Source organism: Stegodyphus dumicola, chromosome 9 (genome assembly GCF_044657685.1).
Source record: "Stegodyphus dumicola isolate Sdum_Otavi_A_Nest chromosome 9, ASM4465768v1".
NCBI classification, from domain to species: domain Eukaryota; kingdom Metazoa; phylum Arthropoda; class Arachnida; order Araneae; family Eresidae; genus Stegodyphus; species Stegodyphus dumicola.
Genome location: NC_140776.1, coordinates 95201860 through 95228277, shown reverse-complemented (window position 1 = coordinate 95228277; position 26418 = coordinate 95201860). Strand labels below are relative to the sequence as shown.

General features: G+C 32.9%; 1 protein-coding gene across 2 annotated transcripts in view; it reads left to right on the top strand.

Moving 5' to 3' along the window:
• LOC118199540 (uncharacterized) overlaps positions 1-26418 on the top strand; it is a 148494-nt gene that overhangs the window by 72020 nt on the left and 50056 nt on the right. For both annotated transcript variants that reach the window (XM_085823781.1, XM_085823780.1), the window contains exons 6-7: positions 8052-8356; positions 18650-18741. In XM_085823781.1, coding sequence (XP_085679907.1) covers positions 8052-8356; positions 18650-18741 — 397 coding nt within the window. The remainder of the gene's footprint in view (positions 1-8051; positions 8357-18649; positions 18742-26418) is intronic.

Below are 26418 nucleotides of genomic sequence, written 5' to 3'. Positions count from 1 at the left end.
GGGCACGAGAAAATCAAATGTTCCACATCCTGAGGAACTCTTTTTGAACATTCACATAAATTGTTTGATCGTAGATTAAAATGAAACAGATAACTTGCAAATTTACTGTGACCAGATAAAAACTGAGACACTTTAAAATTTAACGAGAGGAAAGACTCGGAATTCAGTCTATGGTAAATAGAAGGAAAGAACTTTTTGGTGACTTCAGCATTACAAGATGAAATGTATTCCTCATTCCACATAGCTAAAAGCTTTTTATAATGAAAGGACTTCCAATAACTCTTTGGAATGCTAATGTTGATATCAATGGGTAAATTTAAGGAATCTTTAGCTAAGAAATCAGCTCTTTCATTTCCGTAGAAACCATGATGAGCACGCACATAAGCAAAGCAGATATCAATACCTCTAATTCTAAGTGAACTAACAGTTACTAGGGTTTTGATAACTGATTTATCGCAGCTGGTAATACTGTTCAAAAGTTGAAGAGAAGAAAGAGAATCAGAACAAATAAGGTACTTTGAGGATGTTGTCCCATGATCCTGGATCCATTTGACGGCAAGATAAATGCACAGAAGTTCTGCTTGAAAAACTGTACATTCATTCCGTATACGGTGTCTAAGAAAACAAATCTCGGAATGGCCTTCAAAAAGAACAAATGCAAGGCCAACCTTGTTGTTCATCTTGCTGCCATCTGTAAAGAAAACCATATGAAAACTTATTTCAGCAGTCTCTTTATCGCAGAAATTTATGGGTTCTAAAGAAGCGGGATGAGGAAGATCAGTGAATCATTAATACAGTCTTCCGAAGCATGAGTTGCCAATGACTCAAAAATATTATTCTTATATGCAATTTCAAAATCAATAGGCGGAACTCCTGCAAGAACAAAAGTAGCCTCATAGCTTAAGGTTCTATAACCACTAATAATACGAAGAAGAATTCTCCGTTGAATCTTTCTTAAATTTCTTTTGTTAACCTTCTTGGCAAGAACATGTCCCCAAGCACGACAGCCGTATGAAATGAAAGGTACAATACACTGCTTATACATGAGTTTCTTAACATCGTAGCTTACTCCAAAAGTATTTTTGGCAATTCGATGCCATTAATAATTTTTTCACATTTAGCAGAAAGGAATTCAATGTGCTTTTTCCATGTTAATTTTTGGTCAAGAATGACACCAAGATATTTAACATTTTCTACAAATTCCAACGGAGAATTATCGAGCATCAAAGAAGCAATATTTTGTTCATCAAACGTACTGGGAACAAGCATAGCTTCACTTTTTGAAGGATTGAAAGTGAGTTTATGAGAAATCGCCCAACTGGAGACAAAATCTAGAACTTCTTGTGCTCTCAAAAGAATGTTATTCAAAATCCTTCCTTGGAAAATGAATAGTAAGTTGTCTGCGAACGCAATTTTTAAACAACCGTCGAGATGACTTTAAAGATCATTTATGATTATGTTCCAAAGAGTAGATCCGGATACAGAGCCTTGAGGACAGCCTTTTTCTAGAGAATAAACCTTAGCTTCGTTCCCAAGCTGAAGCTCAGCAGTCCTCTCGTCCTCTCGTTCAAGAAGCTTTTAAGAAGGTTATAGATATTATGTGGTATACCAGCATCTTTTAAAATTTTTAAGATAGATGGCCACCAAGCATTATCAAAAGCTCCTTTGAAATCCAGGAAAATAAGAAGTGTAGTATACTTCATTTTCTTTGCACACTGCAAGATATTACAAAGGCGAATAATGGCGTCTTCAGCGGACTTCCGAGGAGTAAATCCGAACTGAGAATCATTATAAAAGCATTTTTGTCTCAAATACCAATCTATTCTGTTAATGAAGAGAGTTTCAAGACATTTTCCCAAAGTAGGCAAAAGACTAATGCATCTAATATTATCAAGATAAGGGGTTCTTGTATCTAACGTTTTAGGAATCAAAACAACCCGAGCTCTCTTCCATTGTGCTGGAAAAACTGCTAATTGTAAACAAAGGTTGAAAAGTCTGTGTAGAAATGTGCTATCCACCACATGAAAGTGCTGTACCATTTCATTAGAAAGAGAGTCAAGCCCAGGTGATTTGTTCTTGAGATTTTTAATAACACTGTTAACTTCTGAGTATAACAATATTGTTTTCAAGTTTTGTTTATATATTTTTAAAAATATAATATAATTACAATTTTCACCATAATTTTCAAAATATGACAAAAAAAAAGTTTTAAAAAAGGGTAATGTGAAAAACATAAATTTGAATTTTTAAATGAAAAACATTATTACTTTTAAATCTTTAAATCTATAATGACAAGTACATTAAAAATAAAACTGAAATAAATAAGATATTACAAATCATTTAATGCTATATGATTAATATATAATCACAATGCACAGCGTTTCAGCAATACATGAAACAAAATTTACTATACATTAAATAAATCTGTAGTATTATGGACTTAATTAGTTTATTATATTTTACACTCGTTATTGTTTACTTTTTTAATATTTTACACTAGTTTTTCAGTGGAAATCATTTTGGCTTTAAAAAGAGACATATTAAACGTATCGAATATTTAATCTAGTTTTCTTTAAATATCAATAAAATCATAGTAATGAAACCTCACCCTGCTGTTTTTAGTCGGAATGAAGTCCTTCCGTTTTATTGCACGTATCCACTTTCACATCTGCTTCAACAGGAAAAGCGAAAATATGTATTGTAATTTCAGTTACATCGCGGCACTGAACACATGTAAGACATTATATTGTTTCTGGAACAACCCACAAATTGCAAAAACAAACTTGAATTTAAAGTGTCCGACTACGAAAAAAGCAGGGTATATACCAAGATTTTAGGTCAATAATTGCAGTTCAACCACTTCTCTCCTAGCAATGGCAACTAACAATAATATTTGACTGAATGCTGCCCTCAAACCCAAAGAAGGGTGCACTCTCTATACTGACGTCACATGCTCTACGTCACTGAGTTGTAAGGCCTTGTTCTCGAAGGCCACGGGACAAGGCCCCCAGATTTTCTGTGGTAGGGAAGTTGAAGCTTTGCTAGAGTCAATAAACAATTCCAATGTTTTCCACACTACAGACGACATTTAATGAAAATAACAGAAAAGGTACAGAAGTGCTGTTGCACCTTCTCGTGCTTGGTAGATATAAACACCGTTCTTTATCACTTTTAGAATTTAAATAGCAGCTTAGCACATATTCGCACTAGCTGTCGTATATGCAGTCAAGTTACCACCTCCTCGTGGAAACATACAGTTCTAAATTCACCACCTTCACGTGTAGACCTACGTCTTACCACCTCCGCGTGGGATAGACAACCGTATGTCTATATGTCATACTCCTCTTTCACCTCTCTCTCGCTGTAGGCACATAGGTGAGGCCCTCTGGTGGCTGTGTTGCACACAGGGTACCACATATATATGCTGTTCAGTGTAATATTTGATTTATGCTTTTTTTCCTCTATTGCCAGTTAAATGTTCCTGCAAATATAAATCCATTCTTACTTTTGTAAAATTTTCATAACATATTCACATTAAATTAGCATGTAAGCATTGCTATGATTTTCTTAACATCCTGCACATATAATGAAACAATGATAACAGCAATAACAAAAAAATTATATTTTAATAAACCATTTTAGAAATATATTTGATTTTTGCTAAATGTTTGTCATGATTGAGAAATTTTAAAGTACCTAAATGCTTGAAATTATTATTGGATTTGAAGTATTTTATTATATATCAGTTGTATTTTTATATTCTCCTTGTTGCTGATTTGTAAAGCTGCAGTTGAAATTTTGTACTATTAGCCTTTAAATGTGTTTAGTTTAAAAAATTTTATTGTATGTGTCTGGATGACATTCGTCACACAATATAAAGTATGCAAAGCTGTTCTATGTATTTTTATTGTATTTCATCCTTTTTAAATTTTTTTATTTTTCCTAAAAGTTTTGTTTTTACTTGTATATATTATAAATATCTGGTTGTAACCAAAGTGTTCCGCCAAAAACGTTCTTAATGAAGTTAGGAAAAAAAACCCATGAAAGCAGTATCTTTAGTGCAGGTAGTAATCACCACCCAAATCTATGATTTTCTGTCAGCATTTTGATAGTTTTTCAAAGTCTTTGGCCTAGAAACCTGGTGATCATGATCAGCCGCATTTCAGATGTCCTGTGCAGAGTGGAAGATAGCACCAGTAAGTTTGTGAAAAAAGGTAGAAATCCGAAGCAGCAATGTCGGATATATGTTGGATGTGCAAAAGATCCCATTCAAGTCCATATAGAATTAATAAACCAGAATTACTTGTATCCAGTGAATGCAGACACATGTGGTCTCACATTATCTTGATGAAACATTACCTTTTGCACTGAAGCTGATTTTTCCTTGATAGTAGCGTTAGCACGGATCTCGCTGTACACCTTACTGACGAGGGTTTTACCTCTTCCAACATGCTCTTTGTGGACAATACCATGGCAGTTTCACCATATACAAAACATCATCTTTTTGTTAGTCAAATTGCGCTTTGCACTGCCGGTGGGCTCACCGGGCACAAACCAACATCCTTTTTGGCCTGTGTTGATGTAAATCCACTTTTCATCACAAATGGTCCAGAATTTTTCTCCTTTCGTTGATATTCAAGCAGATTAGTGCAGGTCCAAACACATCTTTCCTTATCTGCTTGAGTCAGTTCATGCAGCACTTGGCTCTTGAACTTGTACGGAAAGTTTATGTGATGCATAGCGCGACTAATGGACATAGCACTATTGTCTAACTCCTTAGCAAGCTCTCGAGTGGTTGCATACTGATCTTCTTCCATAAGTTCTCACAGGCAGACCTCATCAACATCAGTAGGTCACCAGAGCACTCTGCTTCTTGAATGTCATAGTCCTTATTTTTGAACTTTTGGTACCAAACCGTCACAGTGTCATATGATCCAGCATTAGTCTGTAAAGCTGTGCACATCATTTGGTGACATTTCTGTAGCTGACTTTTTGCAATAGAACTCTAAGTAAATGGTGGTTCTAATCTGGTAGCATAATACACTCATGGACAAAAAAATTAGCACACCAGGAAATAATTGCAGGACTGTAACGAAACTTGCAATGAAGGTACATGTCGGGGAGATATGCAAATGATTAGCAATGCAGCGTGATTGCGCATTACGCATAGCCAGTAGAGGGTGTTGAACGTCATACTCTGTGGAGTATAAAACAGGTAACCAAAGCTTGTTTGAGTGTGCTGAACTCGAACATTACGCGTGTTTGAAGACAATATGAGCAGTTGTCGCAGTTTGAGAGGGGGAGAATCGTCGGGATGATAGAAGCTGGATGGTCAGCTAGGTGAGTAGCTCGTCAATTAGACCGCTGATTGTGTTGTGAGGAGGTGTTGGGACCAGTGGACCCGAGAGATGTCATGTACACGAAGACCAGGCTCAGGCCGCCTTCAACAGATCAGTTGTCGAGAAGACCGCCATATCGTAAGAAATGCACGTGTGCAGCCAACTGCTTCATCGGCCATCGTCCAGGCACAGGTAGCGTTTTCACTAGGGGCCCCTGTCTTCTCGAACCATACGAAGGCACCTGGCTGAAGGACATTTGGTGTCGCGGCTCCCATTATGTGCGCTGCCCTTGATGCCCACCAATCGACGCCTCCGTTTAGAGTAGTGTCGACCATGAGGAAATTGGACTGCAGCGGAATGGAACCAGGTCGTCTTTAGCGACGAATACAGATTCAGTCTCGGTAGTTATGACAATCGTGTTCGTGTGTGGAGAGAACATGGTGAACGCCTCAATCCTGCCTTTGCTGTACGGCGACACATTGCTCCCACAGCTGGTGTATGTCATTGCCTGTGCGGTGCCATTGCCTGCAATACATGGTAACCCCTAGTATTGTTCCGTGGCACCATGACAGCCCTCCTCCAACCACGTGTGTTGCCACTCATGCAACGGCTCCCAGGAGCCATTTTTCAACAAGACAGTGCTCGGCCTCATACGGCAAGGGTGTCACAAGACTATCTCCACACTGTTACTACCCTTCCTTGGCTTGTCCGATCCCCAGATTTGTTTCCAATCGAGCATATCTGGAATAATTTGGGACAACAAGTTGGGTATCCCACGAGTTTAAACGAACTAGAGGCAAGGTTACAGCAAATATGGAACGAAATGTGTCAAGCCATCATACAGAACTTGTATGACTCAATGCCCGATATCGCATCGTGCATTCGCACTAGATGGGTTCCAATGGAGATTAACTCCTCCGTTCTTTTGTCTTTTTCTCTGAAATAAATTATCCTTTTTCTTTGATTTTCTTATCATTTACATATATCAAAGTAGTCATTACGTATGTAAAATTTCATTTCATTTTGACGACTCCTTCTTGATGTGCTAATTTTTTTTGTCCATGAGTGTAGTTTCATTTCAGACACCTTGTACTTAATGATAACGGTATTTTTTTTTACAAATTCCACAACACAGTGTTCTAAAGCAAGTCTTTCTCTTTCAAATGCCAAAAATCGTTTGACAAAATGTAATTAAACATGATGACACAAACTTTTTGCGCAGACGATATTTGCGGTGGCAGGGAACTTTCTTTAAAACCCAATATTAACACAGAGTTAAACACATATATACAGTTAAAAGTCGTTAATTCGGACACCCATAATCCGGACCTCAAAGCTACAAACTTTCTGCGCATGCATTGCGTTGACACATGCGCGTAAGACCTTTACGGCTGCGAATACGCGTGTGCGCAAAATACGTATACGAATGCGCGTTTAATGTATAACGGACGGTATAAGCTAAGCTAAAATTATCTAATTCAGTTAATGTTGCAGATTGCGTTGTTCCTTAATCTTCGAATTGGATTTGGCTTATTATTTTTTGCAGACTGTTAGAGCAATTTTATAAAAGTAAGCTTGAACTTTCGATTATGTCAAATAGAATTTCTGATATATATTAACTAATATGTAAAGGATCTACAAAGCGAAAATATGTTTCGAAGTCCATTAAACAAAAAGTGGAATTGCTGCAAAAAATGGATAACGGCATATCCTTTGTTTATTTAGACTTTAACGTTTGTTTATCTAAACTTTGTTTATCTTTAATGCCGCCGCACGCAATGAATTGGAAGTTGATCTGTCAGCACTATCCTTATCTTCAGGGCAGATGTTTTTATTTTATTTGGCTTATAATTCCTTACTAAATGTAGTATTTCATCTCGATGTACTCCGTCTTTGATATGATTTAAATCAAATTCCTCGTCATTATAATTCGATTCCGATAGCGAAGAAAGTGACAGAGGTTATTGAAAACGAAAAAATTTCGATTGACAAATTAGTCGGTATTCTCGACACAGCAATTATAGGACTTGAACAGCAGAACTTTGTAACTGAACAAGAAATTATGTCTGTTTATAGAATTAAAGAGAATGTATTATCACATAAAAAATGAAGCAACTTAAACAACTTACATTGAAAGAAATGTTTAATAAAGTAAACAAATAAATATTAAGCTTTTTTTTTTTGTAAATTTTGATACCCTTTAGATCATAGTTGTTCTTTATTTCATAAATTACGGTTTCATATTTTTAATTTTATAATTTCTGTATGCCATCTTACCAGATTTAAACTGATTATCTATAATCCGGAATTGCCGAAGTTCCAACGAGTCCGGATTAACGACTTTTGACTGTATATATATACAAGCTGAAGATAGTGTAAAAAAATTACAATAAGAAATGGAAATTTCTTTGAGAATAATCAAGTTGCTTTATAAATAGGAGCTAAATATTTCCTAGCAAATCTGTCATTAATAAACCAGAATTACTTGAAACACAAAAGTAAGCAATCAGTAAAATTGCAAATAATGATATTAATATTTTAATGCAAATTTTTTTAATTATGTATTTGGAATTCTATTTAATTTTATATAATTATGCACTGAATTAATTTTCAAAAACACTTGTAGTTAAAATTTAGTTTATGTTTGCTTCTGCACAATATTTGTATACCTTAAGAAGACAAATGAAGCCAAAAAATTAAATCTTTCCTTAGCTGCTCCTTCCAGCCACCCGACTACTCCTGGTAGTGTAACTTCCCCTAGTTCTTATAGTCATCATCGTGCCTCTTCTGCTCCATCTGTATCACAACAGCAGTTGTCAGTTGTTCCTCAGCAACCTTCTCCACAATCCAATGTTCCTCCACCACCACCACCTCCTCCTCCTCCATCAGCTTCTAGTATATCTGGAATAGCAACGTTGCCAAGGCTAAATTTGCGTAATAGTGTCGATCAAGAAACATCTGAAGTTTCCCTCGCAGCGGCTCTAGCTACTGCTAAACTGAGGAAAACTCCATCAAAAGTAATTCTTAGGAGTTTTTTTTTTTTTTTTTTTTTTCCCATCTTAAATTAGCTGTATATATATATATATATATATAAATAGCTGTGTATTTTGAATTTAAAGGTGTTTTTTTTATAGCCAGCCGAAATATTTTTTTAAAGTTTACTTCTGTCTCATGTTTATATATTAAATATATACCGATTGGTTCATATTTCAGGGTTTTGAGAATTAATACAATAACTATAATTAATGCCTTAAATTTTTTTCTGTATTTTTTAATACAGTAATTGTAACACAGCAGAAAATTGCCCAGCTTTACATAAAGAATCTGTCCAATGAACTTTCATTGTAGGCTTATCCGTAGATTAGGCTGTAAATCATGTGTAACTGTAGATTTAGCTGTTAGATGGCAATCATGACATTAAATGGCAGTATATTTAGCATGCCATTTAGTAATGAACACAAAGCTTACTGCATCTTAGACTTCATCGATTGTGAGTCTTTATGAAAATACAGTATATATTTTCTATCAAACCTCTAACGGAGGCACCTGCTTGCAATATAATTCAAGTGTGATATAAAGTGAAGGAGACTTAGAATTCTGCCTGTGTGAAGTAAAATGAACAGCTGTCATTACTGTCAGCTGAGGTCAAAGTCTGCTGCATTACTGGTGATGCTCTTATTGAACACATATGAAAATTGGAGTTTTTCATGTACTGATACACACTTATGTTATAGTTAATATACTGAAAGTTTTTGAAAGCTAGATGGGACTTGAATATCATGTATTTCTGAGTTAATATTTTGGTCTGATATCTGTTATCTATTTTAAAAGCAGTATATTTAATGTATAATAAAAATTATACTTGTTATTCTTACAAAAATGTCATTAAATATTAAAATTTCGGGAACATGGAATTGTCATAAACTACTCTAACATCTCCTTACAATGACCATCTACCATTCCAAATGAATTTGATCTTCTGTGGGGGTGATTGACATAAAAGATTATGTTCGATACTGATGTTTGCTTATGTTCTTAAAATGCTGGCCATTTTTAGAGATGATATTCTAATCCTTGCATATCGTCATAGTCATACCTAGATGATAATCTGATCTTGTATGGGAGATGATCATGAGGTATTTAACTTTGCAATATAAAGTTCAAAATCTGAACATCCAATAACCTAAAAATGATCTGTTATCCAAATCTTCCACAGCCCCCCCCCTTTTTTTTTTGCGGGGTAGGGGGATACAGTGTAAGAACAAGTAATGTGATACTCAAGCAAAAGCAAGTGTATCTTAAATCAATTTGTATTCCATTTAGCTGAGTATTCGCCCTCCCCCACCAAAACATCACTTTCAAGGAAATTTTGAATCATCTAACTTGCATGTTGGCTTTAAACACTTACCAGTTAGCAAATCAGGCTTTTGTTTTGACTATTGAATGTTGTAGGGGGAAAATTTTTGTGTCCGATTATCTCTGTACACAATAAGTGAACCCCGAGGAACAGTGCTCTTTTGGTGTAAAATGTTACACATACTGGTTTCCTATTGTTGCATAGCAGGGAAGAAGGAGAAATAATTCCAATTAACTTAAGCTTGTGCTGTGAATTGTGCTTTTCCTTAACTTGATTGATCCAGCTATTTTGACCAATCTATTATTATTTTTTTTATCTTATCAAAATTAGAGTTTTAGTACAAGAAAACATCTCTGTTTTAATCTTCTCTTGAAACTCTATTACCATCAATCAGCCAATCATTATTGGAATTTTGTATTCACTGAAATGCAGATACCTTTTAAGGTAGTAATTCGATAGTTAGATGAGTAGCCCTTTTCTAAAACAGTACAACAATGAGACCATTTTAGAATTCTTTAAATAGTTTTAATGTAAAATCTGCTGTGTAGAGCAATTTCAGTTCATGAGAGCACAGATCTGGAGATAGTTTTAAAAATACTTGCATAAGCAACATAGGATTACTGAATAAGAAGCAGTCTGTAACTGAATGAGATATTATGTCTCTATAAAATTAAAGAGAAAATATTAACATATAACTTATGTTGAAAAACTTGTTTTACTAAACACAACAAATGTTAACATTACGATTCTTTTGGGGGGGGGAGACTAAATCTGGGTTCCCTTCACATAAATGCTTCGAACAACCTTTCATATATATATATATATTATAATTACTACATGTAATGTTATTAGATTTAAACTGATTACCTGAAATTAGGAATTGCTGAAGGCCAGTATTACCTAAGTGCAGTGCTAAAATATTTGAGTAGAAAATTAATTTGTTGTGAATGTATAATACAAAGTGGTGGAAAGAAAACTGGCCTGGAGAAATAATTGGAATCTTGACACAGAATGTACCCATGTTCATGAACAGGAGAATTTTCCTTTATAGAAAATGCTTGAAATGGCCACTGGTGATGTCGGTGTCACATCAGTTGCTGTCACATGTGCATGCTCTAGGCCATGTTCATTCTCGAGTGTTATGCAAAGCACAGTTTATGGAAAACGTCCGTGAACTATTTGTGTAAGAGATTAAGTGTGGAAATGCTTTGGCAAAAACCTCCAGGAAAGTCTTCAATGGCAAGACTTTCCTGAGATTAAGAGATTCTCGCATCGAAACATCATAAAAAGGGACCTGTATCTGTATCCTTACAAATTTACACTTCTGCATGAGCTAGAGCCTCCAGACAAACTTGCACATGTTGTGTTCAATTGATAGTTTCTAAGTGAAGTTGAATCATGCTTTAGGTCCTCAGTTTTTCATTTCTTCAGATGAGGCCTGGTTCAGCCTGTCAGAATATGTGAACTTGCATAACATCCGCTGTTATGCATCAGAAAATCCCCATCGGTATTTTGAAGAGCCATTGCATAATCTCAAGCTTGGTGTTTGGTGCACGGTGTCTGGATTCTTTCACAAAACTGTTAATGTGTACTGGTATGTCCAGAATACGTTTTATTCATTTATGGATCAGTTCATGGAAGACGAATGACTGTATGGATATTTTCAGCAAGACAGCAGCTGCACACACTGCCATGACCACCTTGTTACAAGTGTGTCAAATGTTCAATGACAAGAGGACAATCAGTAATCTGCTGCCCACTTTGATCAGCTGATCTCTCTTCCTGTGATTTTTTACTTATGGAGCAAATTGAAGGGTCAACTGCACCCAAATAATCTTGAGATAGAACTGTGACACGTGTCTCACAGTTTGACAAATCGAACCCAGCGCTGCATTGACATCAACGGTGGCCATTTCCATCATTTTCTGTAATGGGAAGTTCTGCTCATCAAAAAGGGTGAATTCTACATAAATCTTATGAAAATTTTCCATGCCAGTTATCACCCTCTTTAAACATTATGAAAAGATTTATTTAATTTTAATAATATTTAGAACTTTCATAATAAATAAGGTAAAAATATGTGCTTCTTAAATGCATATCTATTAATAGTATGCCATTTTCACTTTTTTTTTTTGTTTGTTTGCATGAAACAGTAGATGAATCTTGTAATTTTTTTCTTATTTCTAAACCTATATTTGAGTTAAATTAATTTTAATGAACTGAAATGAAAATATTTAATTTATTCTTTTTCTTCCAAAAAATAATCACTGTGTCAAGGTTTCTTCACTTACAAATGTCTCATGTTAACCTATCTAAATTACATATTAATCTGTAATATTTGAATCAAATTCATATACAGTTCAGATCTGCATTTGACAAATTATAACTTATTGCAGAACAAAACAGAAGAAACTGGAAAAAGTAAACAGTAAGGAAAAGAAATGTACATCTAATGTTCAGTACATCTAATTGAACAAAATTAAAGAGAAAGAGAAGAATACGGTTAAAAGAATAAGTTGTAAGCTTTTAAAATTTTGGAAGAATAAACTGTGCATTAAATTCAGCAATTCAACTTCATCAATTTTCTGGGATGTAGAAAGGATTCAGATTTTTAGTGCAAGATGTTAAGGTAAACTAACTTATTTATGGTTTGGTATTGATGGCCATGCTATCTTGTTGAAATTATCATATCCCAAAAGGGATGATAATATGATGTGGAAATATCAAGCAGAAGTGATAGGTGTGACTTCACCTTTCGCTTCAAGTATATAACAATCTGTAAGTTTATGTGCAGAAAAATTCATGAGTGAAATGGAGTTTCTTTATCCATGCATGATACATGGTTGCTGTACAGCTGGTTTTGTATGTGCTTGGTGTAATATTGCCAAGAGTGCAAATGCAGTGATGGTTGTGGTTTGGATCAGAATTCAAAACTGATTGTAACAGCATTTCTCAAAACGTTTCTAAAATGGGGACCAACCACCTTACTCTTGCCTCTGTTGGAAGCATTTTTTTTTAAGGACATGTTATTGCTAGCTTATTTATATTTTAAAATATAGTTATTTAAAATCCATTCAATTTTATATTAGTTAAATTAATGGAATAAAAATGTATTCTTTTTAATAATTTAAGACTGTTAGATGTTGGATAATGCATATCATTAATAGCTCAAATAAATATTGATTTTCACATTAATGAGATGGATAAACCTGCCAATTCTTGCATAGCTGTTGTATGTTAGAATGTATGCTGATAAATAAGTTTGAAATTGGCACATATATCAAGTCGATATATTTTATTATTTTTTTAACTGAATTTGTAATGAAAACCCCTTTTCATATCTATGCATATAAGCAAAGGTAGAAAACTATTTTTAAAGTGCCATTGTACAGTTCATTGTACTCTGTTTTTACTGGTAATAAGGTCCATAAGTAAACAATACCTTCTGCTTGGAATTTTATTTTAGTTCTGGTGTCATTCAAAAGTTTTAAATACCTGGTAGATTTTTATTTTCAGCACCTTGATGGAATGAAGCATGAAACCACAAAAATCCTTTTACCACTTGGAAAATATGTTTCAAATTGTGACCATAAGAGTTTCAAGATGCAAACATACGATTGTGTGTGCAAACATATGAATAATGACTGCTTGATTCTTTTCCAATAACCATATCATTTTCTATTAAAAATGATTTTGATGTTGAAAATAATGAAAATTTTCTCTGTTTTAGACAACTACCACAAAAAACATTCTATTGTGTAATGGACATTGAAAACAGTCAAAGAATCACTTTAAACATAGATTTAGTTCATTCAGTTTTGAAAATGCATCTGAAAGTTGTGCCTCAAATTATCAGAAAGAAATTATACAAAATCTTTGTTAAATTTGTTTACAAGAAACAAAATTAACTTCGAGTTTTATGAGTATGTTATGCCATGAAAGCCAATGAATGCAGTTAAGAGTGTAGAAGCTATTTATGCTCGCTACCCATGTAATCACAAAGTAAGAAAAATATTTGGCTATTCCTTTGCCTAAATAAAATTTATTAACTTAATATTATCTTGTGATACAGTTTTATCCAATTTTCAACAAGTTTATTTGTGTATGTGACATTTCAGTGCATTTCTAAAACTAAGAAAGTTGTAAGCATGTGAAGAGAAAGTTCAGTACTGCAGTGCAATCTGATAAAGTGGGATATTCTCTAGCAGGTCCACACATGCAAAAAAAGAGTGCCAAAAAGCACAGTCATAATTCCTTAAATCTCTTTGAAGCAAAAGCTTCAAAGATTAGAGTGAAAGTCTGCATGTAGGAAAACTGATAATAAATTTCATAAAATGTCAGTCTTGGCCAAAAAAGTAATAGACGATTGCCATATGTAATTTTCAAACCTTGAGATTTTCAGCTAGAGTATAATATAATTAAATTTTATTTTGTGGATATCTGAAAGGGCCACAAGAGTTGCTTGAAAGACCACTTGTGGTCTATGTGGATCATAGACTGAGAATTACTATTATAGCATCTCAGTCTGTAATAGCATAATGCTATTATAGACTGAGAATTACTATGATAGCATAATGATAAAACTTTGTTTGAAATGCTGGCTTTGGTAACCATTTATATTTAAGCATTGCTTGAGATTAAATGGAAATAATTTCTATTTAAATAATGAGTGATGAGATTCAATAGCTCTTTGTTCACATTTCTGAAACAGCAAGGAGTAAATTGGGAGTTTAGTCCTGATGTTTCCGACCAGACATGCAGGCTTCAATTTTCTGGTTTGCAGATCCTTTTTTATAGTTATGCAGTACCTTAAAGTGTTATATTCAGGAAGGAGCTATGTGAGGTCACGCAAGTCAATGAGACAAGGCACCAGATTCCAAGTGCCTCAAAGCATTAAATAATTTTTAAAAGCTATAAATGTACTTCAGATTTAAAAAATAAGTCTTTGCAAAAGTTCAGGTAAGATAGGTTCCCTATCAGAAATTCCTCACTGAATATATATATGCATTGATCATGGTCATATTCTGATATATGATATGGTCATATGATACTCACCATTGAAGATCTGTCTTGGTCTTGACATCTTTTACCATCTCATTTTCATGCATAAATAAAATCACCAATTAAGAAACAGACCTTGCAATTACTTCATGGTTCCACATCAAATCTTTGATCTTTATTTTCAGCCTCTCTAATTGTTTGTGCTGAGTTTAAGCTCATTAATGTTGTAGTTCAAGTTTTCTCTTTATAATGATGTGTTTTCTTAAGTAAATCAATGTTTGCTATTGCCCAAAATTCACCTTTGCCAGAAAGTTTATTATGTGTGTGTTGAACACAGTATATACTTAAGATTATTGATAGCCATGTGATGACAGGGATTTCTAATAATGTGCACAACTGTAATCCCAGAGCAAATAAAAATGGTTGCAATTTCTGATAATTCATGAAAGATGAATGGCAAAAAATAATAGTGAACTTTCCTTCGGTTCTTATCATTTGAATGCAAAAATAATCTATGCTGGTGTGATGGAGTTGGCAGGAAAAATTAAACCAGCTTTTCATCCACAGACCAAAATGATTTCATCACTCAAAGTTCCACGGTTTGTGTAAATAAATGTATAATAATAATGATATTATCAAGTTTTGGTTCCTATAGTAGTTTACAGTTCTTTTTCCTTTTGTTGCATATGTCAATGATTTTCATTTTAATTTGCATCATATCTTCATCATCTGGATTTTTGCATGGGAACATTTGGGAAAGATCATGTCACTTTCTGAAAATTTTGAAATGTTCCCACTCCCCCTTAGCCATTTTGTGATAGATAAATCCTATCCTTTTCTAATAAAAGGTTAACAAGCGGAATGTTTTTATTTCCATTTTTAATCTTTTGCTAGACCATTATGCCAAAAATAATTGAAAATAGTGGTTTCTAAGACTAATTGGCCAGGATTTTTCTAATATTTAGTATTATATCAATGGAAGCATTTGAATGTACATCTTTCTATCTCCTTGCAAATTGCATAAAAGAAACTACTTTCTGTGAAGGCACTTCAAGCCTCTGATTTTACTTAATCTATAGGCTACGCCACAGAATTTGCAGTTTGGGGCTAATAACACTATTGATCCATAACGTTTCAACATCTGCATATGCAAATCAATTATCAAAAGACAAGTTTTTTTTTTTTTTTTTTTTTTTTTTTTTTTAAACCAGATGTACTTTTACAGCATGCGTATGATGTTTTCCATGCCTTACATTGGCTTTGTAGAAAATAAAGTTTCTCATAGTTTTTAAATATCCTAGCTTTTGAAATTTTCCAGTCAGCAAATACTGGCGAAATTCATTTCCATTCAGTTCTAGCATATGTAAGATGACTGAGTCACACTTTTAACAGTTTTCTGCTAATCCATTTCTTGCTTTTAACATTTTGTTTTGGTATCATTCTGTAAAACAGCTTATATTCATTACAATAAAGAAAGTCATTATTCAAAATAATTTTCTCCCACACATTTTGAAATCAGGTATTGAAACCCTTCCCAGTTCTTTGATAATTTTTCCTGAAGACATTTTGTTTTTCATTTTAAATCTGCTTAGTGAACCACTTGAGCACAAAAAAGGTAATATGTTCAAACTTGAAAAAGTAAGTTACATGAAAGAGTTAAAACAACAAGTATAATCAATGCAAAAATATTTAATGCTATCCTGAGGCCTAAAATTACTCTATTTTAAAGGTTGACATTTAATTAGAACCTTGCTGCAATTCCGGAAAAGAATTATGGGGAAAAAATAGGGAAATAAATATAATAAAAAGAAAGAAAAAAAGATATTGAATACCAAATTTTCATATGTTTGGAGATTCACTTTAGTCGTGTAAAATAGCATTTTAGGAATCGAAGGAACTAAAATTTTTTTCATTATAAAAAATTCACTATAGCAGGGTTTGATATAATTAGTAATTCAACAGTCATTTCTGAGAAACAGTTTGGATATTTTACTGCAAATACAATTATACCATTGTTTTATTTAATTAGTCCAAAAGAGCTATTAATTTCATTTTGGCATTTTGTGGTGTTTCACCATAAATGGTGTTTCACTTCTCAAATTGTTACCATCAAATATTATCGCCCTGTATTATATTTAGAGAAATTAAATAGTGAAGAATCTTGCATTATGTATGTTTCTTGCATTATGATAAAACATATTTACTGCAAATGCAATTATATACCATTGTTTTATTTAATTAGTCCAGAAGGTCTCTTAATTTCGTTTTGACATTTTGTGGTGTTTCACCAAAAATGGTGTTTCACTTTTCAAATTATTGCTATCAAATATCATCACCCGATACAGTCAAAAGTCGTTAATCCGGACTCGTCAGGACTTCAGCAATTCCGGATTATCGATTTTTCCGGATTATAGATCATCAGTTTAAATCTTGTAAAATGGCATGCAGAAATTCTAAAATTAAAAATATGAAACCGTAATTTATGAAATAAAGAACAATTATGATCTAAAGGGTATCAAAATTTAAAAAAAGAAGCTTAATATTTATTTGTTTACTTTATTAAACATTTCTTTCAATTTAAGTTGCTTCGTTTTATGTGATAATACTTTCTCTTTAATTCTATAAACAGACATAATTTCTTGTTCAGCTACAAAGTTCCACTGTTCAAGTCCTGTAATTGCTGTGCCGAGAACACCGACTAACTTGTCAATCGAAATTTTTTCGTTTTCACTAACCTCTCTGTCACCTTCTTCATGTCTTTATCCATTTTTTGCCACAATTCCACTTTTTGTTTGATGGACATCGAAACATACTTTCGTTTTGTAGATAGATCCTTTGGGAGCTCCAGCACCGCAAATTCTATTTGACATAATCGAAAGTTCAAGTTTACTTTTATAAAATTGCTTTTACAGTCTACAAAAAATAATAAGCCGGATCTAATTCGAAGATTAAGAAACAACGCAATCATCAACATTAACTGAAATAGATATGAGATCATTTTAGCTTATACCATCCATTATACATAAAACGTGCATGCGAAAATGTATTCTGTGCTTGCGCACACGCATATGTGCAGTCGTAAAGGTATGCGTAAACGCCTATGCGCATGTGTCAACGCGGCGCATGAGCAGAAAGTTTTTAGCTTTGAGGTCCGGATTATAGATCATTCCGGATTATGGGTGTCTGAATTAACGACTTTTGACTGTATTATATTTAAAGAAATTAAATTAGAAGAATCTTCTTAAATGTATGTATGTTTCTCCCATTATGGTAAAACAATGGTACTTAAAGCCATCAGGTTTTGAATAAATTTTTGTCTCCGCCCAAATATGGGCATCTGGAAACGAAATTTGAATTTGTTTTATTATCTATTTCATGTTTTGTAAAGCATGTATGAGTTTTTGATTAATAAACTCAACGACTTCAAAGCAAGCAATGGCAACACTGTACAGGGGGGGACAACACATTTTAATCTCCAGCGTGCGTGACTGTTTATTGGAAATTCTAAAGATATGCTCTTTTTATATTATTTTGTGATATTGCTGTTGAATTGAATTTTATGGTTTAAGTGTTAAGAACATGATATTTAATAAATAAAGGTAACACAAAAAACATTTAAAAAAAAAACCCTTTGCATGTAATATAAAATCTGAAAATTTTTGGATTTCTTTTTTTAATTATTATTTATTTTCTTAATTTGCAAATATTGTATATTTGTTTTAGGTCATAAACTTAAAAATTATCTGTTTTATTTATTAGGTTTCGGAATTAAACTGAAAGTATCTAAAAAAGAAAATAATTCTCATTTGTCCTAAATTAGTAGCATATTAAATGTGAATGTTTGTCTTCATTTTCAGTAGATTTTCATATTTTTTGTAAGTACTATTATATTTCTGTATGAATTAAATTTATTTACTGAAGTAATTTAATTTTTTTTTTTTTTTTTATGTAGAATGCTGAATCTTCTGCTGGTGATACTAAACATACCCCACCAAAGGGAATGGCTTCCATTTTGGATGAAATGACTCGAACCTTAGCCAGAAGGTATTACCTTTTTATTTGAAGCATATAAAATCTGAAAATGCTTGCATGTATAATGTAAGCATAAATATATTAAAATTCTTTGAAAGCAAGATTAGGATAATCTCAGAACAGTTGTCTTCCCTTTCTTCATGATCATGAGAAGGCAGACTTGTGGAATTTAAATATTGTTTATAGAGTCAAAAGTCGTTAATCCAGACTCGTCGGGACTTCGGCGATTCCGGATTATAAATCATCGTCAACGCGACGCATGCACAGAAAGTTTGTCGCTTTGAGGTCCGGATTATAGATCATTCCGAATTATGGGTGTCCGAATTAACGACTTTTGACTGTAATGATTAATTTAAATACTGATTTTTACCCCTTTTTAACATTTATAATAAATTCAGTACTTTATTTTTTTACTAGAAAAATTAAAGTTCACTAGATAAGCCGCATCTCCATATACGCTGCTGCAAAGCATTCTGAAAACACGGCACTTAATAGACATTTAATAGTCATTTATTCAGTAATTATCTTCTATATTGATGTAATCATCATCGATAAATTTTATAACATTTACTACATAATGAATAAACATTTGAATACGAATTTCAAACATGAATAAATAAAAATCTGATGTGTACACATGACTTCCTTGTATGGAATATTAAATTATATGCATTTTTTCTTGCATTTTTATTAAACTTATTGGATTGAATTAAATCTACTACGCTGATACTGCATAAACCACAATAGAATAAATGCATTCTTTAAAATTCACTCTATTTGTTTACCATAGCGACACTCTGGCGCTAGGTTCACTTAACAGTATTATATTTCGTTTATATTATAACTCAGAATGCACAAAATTGATATCATTTAAAAGATTATCTAATCGTTGCCACATGTTCTATTCAAATACCATAATAAAGCTAGAACGATGTATAAAAGAAATTAAGCAAACAAAACAAAAAAGAAACAGTTTTTCACAGACGATTGAGTATTTCTCATTCAATTAATTCAGTTCTCACTTTGTGACAAGGCAAAAATACATAAAAACTCAAAATATCTGTATTAAAAATTACGAAGTAAATCTTAAACACTTATTTCCTCGAAAAAATTCCAGAAAGGACTAAGCATGATTTAATTCGCAATAATAAATGAAGGTGTTATCTTTGTTGTTGCAAAGCTAAGTTTCTCTAGATTGGCAACAAATCCACTATCCTGCTGTTTCAAATGTAAACAAGCAATGGCCACCATCAGAAACATTATTAGACTTAGCAAAACTTAAACAACTTTAAAATTGTTGATAATTCTAAAAATATTGCATACAGATTTACTAAAGGCATAAAAACCTTAACCGGAAGATAAGAACAACATAATTCAATCATTTTTAAAGCAAAAAATGTACAATTTACAAACATATAAGAGTAAAGAAATTGAGATCACTGAGCCGGGTAACAGAGTAGATATATATATAAATATATTTATATACGTTTGGTGCAGCCAATTGCAACCAAAATATGAGGTGCACATCTACATGTCATAGCAGTCCTGTATACAAAATTTCAACGTTCTGAGGCTATTCGTTTTTGAGTTATGCGAGATACGTACGTACGAATGTATACGTTCGTACAGACGCCATGAAAAATTCTCTTCAGACTTCATTTTAAAGCAGTTTTATAATTTTTTTGAAGGAAAAGAATATTTTATTCTGTCCTTACATACAGATATCGCGCAAAAACATTGTTAAATTGCGTTCGATAGCGGTCAAAATGGATATTCTCGTTGAAATGTGTTTGCCTGAAACTTTTCATGAATACAATACTTCCTTTTTACTTCCTTTAAAAAATGAATGTCTTACCTTGAACTTGGCAAAAACAAACTATGCTGATTTCTAATAGATATTTTATGGGATTGGTAAACTCTATCACCATAAATTACTATATTAACAAAAAGAATATGTAAATTAGATAAACAGAATTTTATATTTAAAATAATTTGCATTTATTTATATAAAATCTTCAAAAGCTGGTTCAGTAATGTCAGAATTATGCAAACTTATCAAATGGCCATCAAGGTCATTTTCAGCACTGTGTGCTAAATCACTTCTTTCAATGTCGATGTCTTCATTTTCTTTTTCAATAATCTTTCTGATAATGAAAGCTGATGTGATCGTATCAGCTGGAACTGATTGTCATGCTTTATTGACCCACAAGTCAGCCTACTCATACAAAACTTTTCTCATCCATCCAGAATTTGTCAAGGAATGAAGTTTGTGTCATATCCATCCCTCTCACTGCTTTTGCAGTTCGTGTTTGAAAATTCTGTTGATGATGCTATCCAGTAGCTGTGAAATTTTTGTAAGTTTTTTTTATTCCGATTTTACCATATCTACTAAATGCGATTGCTTTGATGCAAGAATGATGAGTTCTTGAGATTGGAAAAAAGCACCTTTCCTTTTTTAATAAATTTATCTCAGTCAAAACAACAAAATTTTTTCGTGCATCCATCCTTTTTTGTTCGTCCAAATAATGGTCCATTTATGAAAATTTCCTTTCGAAACTGTTTTTCTATTGAAAATTATCGAAGGGTTGTATTATCCAATTAAACTAGATTCCCTTGTGCGATAAAATACTGAAGAACTACATAGCAACTATTTGCTGAGTTCTCGTCAGTAACAAGTCCAAAGAAGGGTTAAATTACCCTTTATTCCAACTCAAAATAAATGAAAGTAAATAAATGAACAGATGGTCCCTCTCAAGCATGCATTAATCCTCCACTTGGGCTTTAACTCAAAATAGAAAATGTAAAACTGATCTATAGCTAAATAATCAGCTGAAGCTGCACTGAATTAACGAATGGAGTTGGCCTTTATTTTACGATCACCGAGGTATACTAGCAGGCACCTAGAATACGGGCATAGAACAGTAAGCTTAGACTAATAGCAACAATGTGGCCGAAAAGCAGAACATGCTCTCCTACTGAAGTTTTAATACTCATTTCTACCTCATTTGCATAAACCGTAATCCTGAAAGCTCACTCTGGCAGGGAAATGAAGGTGAAATTTTAGAAATGTGCAGGAAAAACATGTTCCAAAATAAAGCTAACTATTAGAAAATTAAAGTAAATTCTACAGGGTTATTGACAGCACAATGCAAAACACAGGTAAAAGAAGCCGTTTCATTCCTGTTTGTTAACCCTTTGACGCACACAATATTATTTTTATAATTTTTTTAACTAAAAACTCCAAAAATTGAATATTATGATCCTAGAGACAAATAATATATGAATTTTAAAAAATCTACTCTTGCCCATTGTTCTGTGGGTGGTGGTCACACCGTGAAACCATTTCGCGTCTAGGACTTTGAAACTTACTGAGGTAGTAGGGAAAAAAAACTTAACCTTTCTCTGTGCACGTTTCCAATAAATGATGAAATTTACGAATTTAAAAAAAAAAAAAAAAAATGTATGTAGGAATTGCATAATATATAATTTTTTTACAAAGTAAATTGTCAGAAAAAATTAAAAAATAAACATTTATGTGATTTTTCTATAGCAGTGAAAATATAAGTACCTACATAACGTTTGGCTAAATGGGTTAAAAAACTCAGTGAAATAAGGATAAAAAATCTGATTTATACACCCCATGACTTCCTTGTACAGAATATTAAATTATACGCATTTTTCTTGCATTTTTTTTAAACTTATTGAATTAAATTTACTTCGTCAACAGCGCATAAACTACAATAGAATAAATGCATTCTTTAAAATTCACTCTAGTATTTGTTTACCATAGCGACACTCTGGCGTTAGATTCACTTAACAGTATTAATAATTATATAACAGTTAACTTATATAATAATTATATAATGGAAACCAAGTTAACTGTTATATAATCCAATAATAATATAACAGTTAACTTATATATTTTGTTCATATTATAACTCCTAATGCACAAAATTTATATCATTTAAAGAATAGAATTATCTAATCGTTGCCACATGTTCTATTTAAATACTATAATAAAGCTAGAACGATGTATAAAAGAAATTAAGTAAACAAAACAGAAAAAAACAGTTTTTCACAGACGATTGAGTATTTCTCATTTAATTAATTCAGTTCTCACTTCATGAGAAGGCAAAAATACATAAAAACTCAAAATATCTGTATTAAAAATTACGAAGTAAATCTTAAACACTTATTTCCTCGAAAAATTCCAGAAAGAATTAAGCATGATTTAATTGGCAATAATAAATGAATGCGTTATCTTTGTTGTTGTGAAGCTAAGTTTCTCTAGATTGGCAACAAATACACTAGTCTCCTGTTTCAAATGTAAACATCAATGGCCGCCATAAAAAAAGGCTTAGCGGCATTTAGACAACTTTAAAATTGTTGATAATTCTAAAAATATTGCATACAGATTTACTAAAGGCATAAAAACCTTAACAGGAAGATAAGAACAACATAATACAATCATTTTTAAAGCAAAAAATGTACATTTTACAAACGTATAAGAGTAAAGAAACTGAGATCGCTGAGCTGGGTAACAGAGTAGATATATATATAAATATATTTATATACGTTTGGTGCGGCCGATTGCAACCAAAATATGAGGTGCACATCTACATGTTATAGCAGTCCTATATACAAAATTTAACCATTCTGAGGCTACTCGTTTTTGAGTTATGTGAGATACGTTCGTACAGACGCCACGGAAAATTCTCTTCAGAATTAATTTAAAACACTTGTATAATTTTTTTGAAGGAAAAGAGTATTTTATTCTGTCCTTACATATAGATATCACGCAAAACCATCGTTAAATTTCATTCGATAGCGGTCAAAATGGATATTTTCGTTGTAATATGCTGCCTGAAACTTTTCGCGATTACAATACTTCCTTTTTACTTCGTACAAGGAAGTAAAAAAAGAAAGACTCGGCCTTTTTTTTTTTTTTTTTTTTTTTTTTTTTTTTTTATTTCAAAGAACAAATATTTTTTGTGACTCTGTTCAAAGCTTGTTTTGTCTCTTTGGTACGTGCATAGACCCACATTGCATGTTTTGCACATGTATGTGGTTTCTTTTTTGTGCTACAAAACGTACACTGCCTGGATCTAAATTTCACTGGTATATGTCCAGCGTTATTTAGTTTCTTTCCATCTGGCGCCTGAAATTTGTGGGTTTTTTAATGTTAATGGGGGGGGGCTTGGTCTTTTTGGCTTTGGTACGGATCATTCATTTCCCATTCATGCTTATTTTATTCATATTTTGTCCCAAAATATTTTTAATTTAAATAAAACTTTACACGATTTCTATTTTTAATTATAGCAAAGTATATTTACATTAAATTTAAACCACAGGAAATAATTTATAAAATCATAATACTAGCTTGGGGAGCAAGCATGTTGAGGTCAGAGAAAAGTCTCTGGAAAAGAAAGACCTTTTTACTGGCCAGGTGCATGTATTGTTTAGTAATAAAATAACTCTGTGGTTTCAAAACCCCTTATCTATATGCGGGTAAAAATAAACATTCCTAATTGAGAAGCAAGCAAACGCCGTTGTGAAGAGCAGTGGTTTCAAGGCACGACCACCGAGCCTCTAGAATATTGTGACACAATGCTCTAGTGGTGTAGTGGTCTCACCCTGAAACCACAAAGCAAACATATAGAGGGTTTTATTTATATACGCAGTTTAATTATTGCTATTTTTTATTGTTTATGATAGAAATCATGATGTGTGATGAATAACTTTTGAAATTTAAAGTTGTTTATATTAATAAAAGGAAGTTATTTTGTCTCATCGATAACTAATTTTAAAAGGCATCCGATTTGAAGTACTAAGACCTAAAACATGCATGATTCTGCAGTCCTTTTATGTTATTTAGAGGTAAAAGATCAGTAATCAATTGATTTTTACTCAAAAATTTCAGAAGGAAGAGGAGAAAAATATTCGAAAATAGTGGTTTCAGGGCGCGACCACCGCGCGTCAAAGGGTTAACACAGGAATAGTTTTTTTAACTTGTCGAATGAACAGTTCTGCTTAAAGAACAGTGAAATATAACAGGCACTTCATCCATATTTATTATTTGCTCTCAATTAAAATTTTTAAGCTTCTGTCAAGCTGTTGTCCTGACAAAGAATTTCTTTTGTTTCATAAATCTGAACACTAGATCCTCCTACAAAGTTTTCGCTACATATTTTTTGACCAATTACTTAAAACTTGAAGATAAATTCTAAGTGTTGACATTGATAATCCGTTCCTGTTGTTCATTTCTCTAAATTGGGGCCACCAATGGCTGAGTGGTAAAGTCCCTGAAAACTGGTACTTCAGTCTCTGTGCTTTGAATCCTGGCTAACGGGTTGGCTGCAGGTGTATTTTTGTGGTTTTTCCTATGTGTAATGCATATACAAGCCAATTTCCTGTAGAAAGGTGTCAATGAAGGCATCCCTTCCCTTAAGCAGATAGCACTCAAGTGCTTTACTATAATTTAAAAAAATATGTTTCTAAATTGCCTTCCAAAGCAGGCCAGGCTGTAATGCTAGTTTGATAAGCTATTTTATTCTTGGACATTTTTTTAAACTCTACTTGCTTAACTTCCGACGCTGAATACATCTCTTGCTAACTCGAAATTCTCTGGCTTCAGCCCGATTTCTAATTTCTACCATGTTCTTCACTGACTAAAGCCTAAAAGCAGCTGTGTAACTTTTTCTTCAAGTAGGAGCCATAATAATAATAATTTAAAATGCACGCATGACTGATAATGTAGAGTGCAACAAATAAACAATAAACAAACCACAAAGCAGTGAGACATTTAAGAATGAACAAAGAACTTAATGAAATAAAAGTTTCTGTGACATTAAAAAGAAGATGGTCATCGTAAAACACAGACAAAATCATGAAGTTTAGCAGAAAGTGCGTCCATTTTACGCTGAGCATATCCTACCATAGCGCATATCATGTTTCTCGCAAGTATGAACTTGTTAATGCAACGTAAGCACTTGTATTGGGCTAAAATATTGCAATTCCACATTAGCTTTTTCGCTTGTGCGTAACTTATGATCTGAACAAGCAAAGTTCAAAAGACAGTGGGAAAATAAAACTCCTTTAGCTATGCCGCAGACCTAAATTTTCAATTTTTAAATATGTACAAGCCATGATTTATCTACCCAAAATCATAGTAAATTAGTTGTTTGCCATCTTGGCCTGCTATTTGTAATCCCAGAAGAGATTAATTTACTTACATTTTTAAGGCTTTTATTAAGTAATAGTTATAAATAACAGTTCTAAAGGTAATTTTATAATTAATAGGCCCCTTATTTTTTTATAGTCAGAGAATGGCATTCTCCATTGAATCTTCATTGAATTGTGAATCTTCGGTCCCCTGAAGCAGGTTTAGTTTGAAATTTCTCTCTTGATTTGATTTCCTGCACTGATTTGTATAACTTGGCATGTGCATAGCAAACTGGTGTTGCCCAGGCGTCTATGGCAGTGCAATTTGATGGGTGGACTAAACCATTCTAGCAATTTGTGATTCTTAACAACTGTTTTTTGGCATTGTTGATGTGCATGGCATCATTGTATTGATGATAAGCAAGTGGAATTATCAAAACACTTCAGAAGTGATATATAGGTCTGCAGCACTAAAATACACTCGCAGTTGTTCATGAAACTCTGATTGCCTCGTTCAGAGTTCTCATT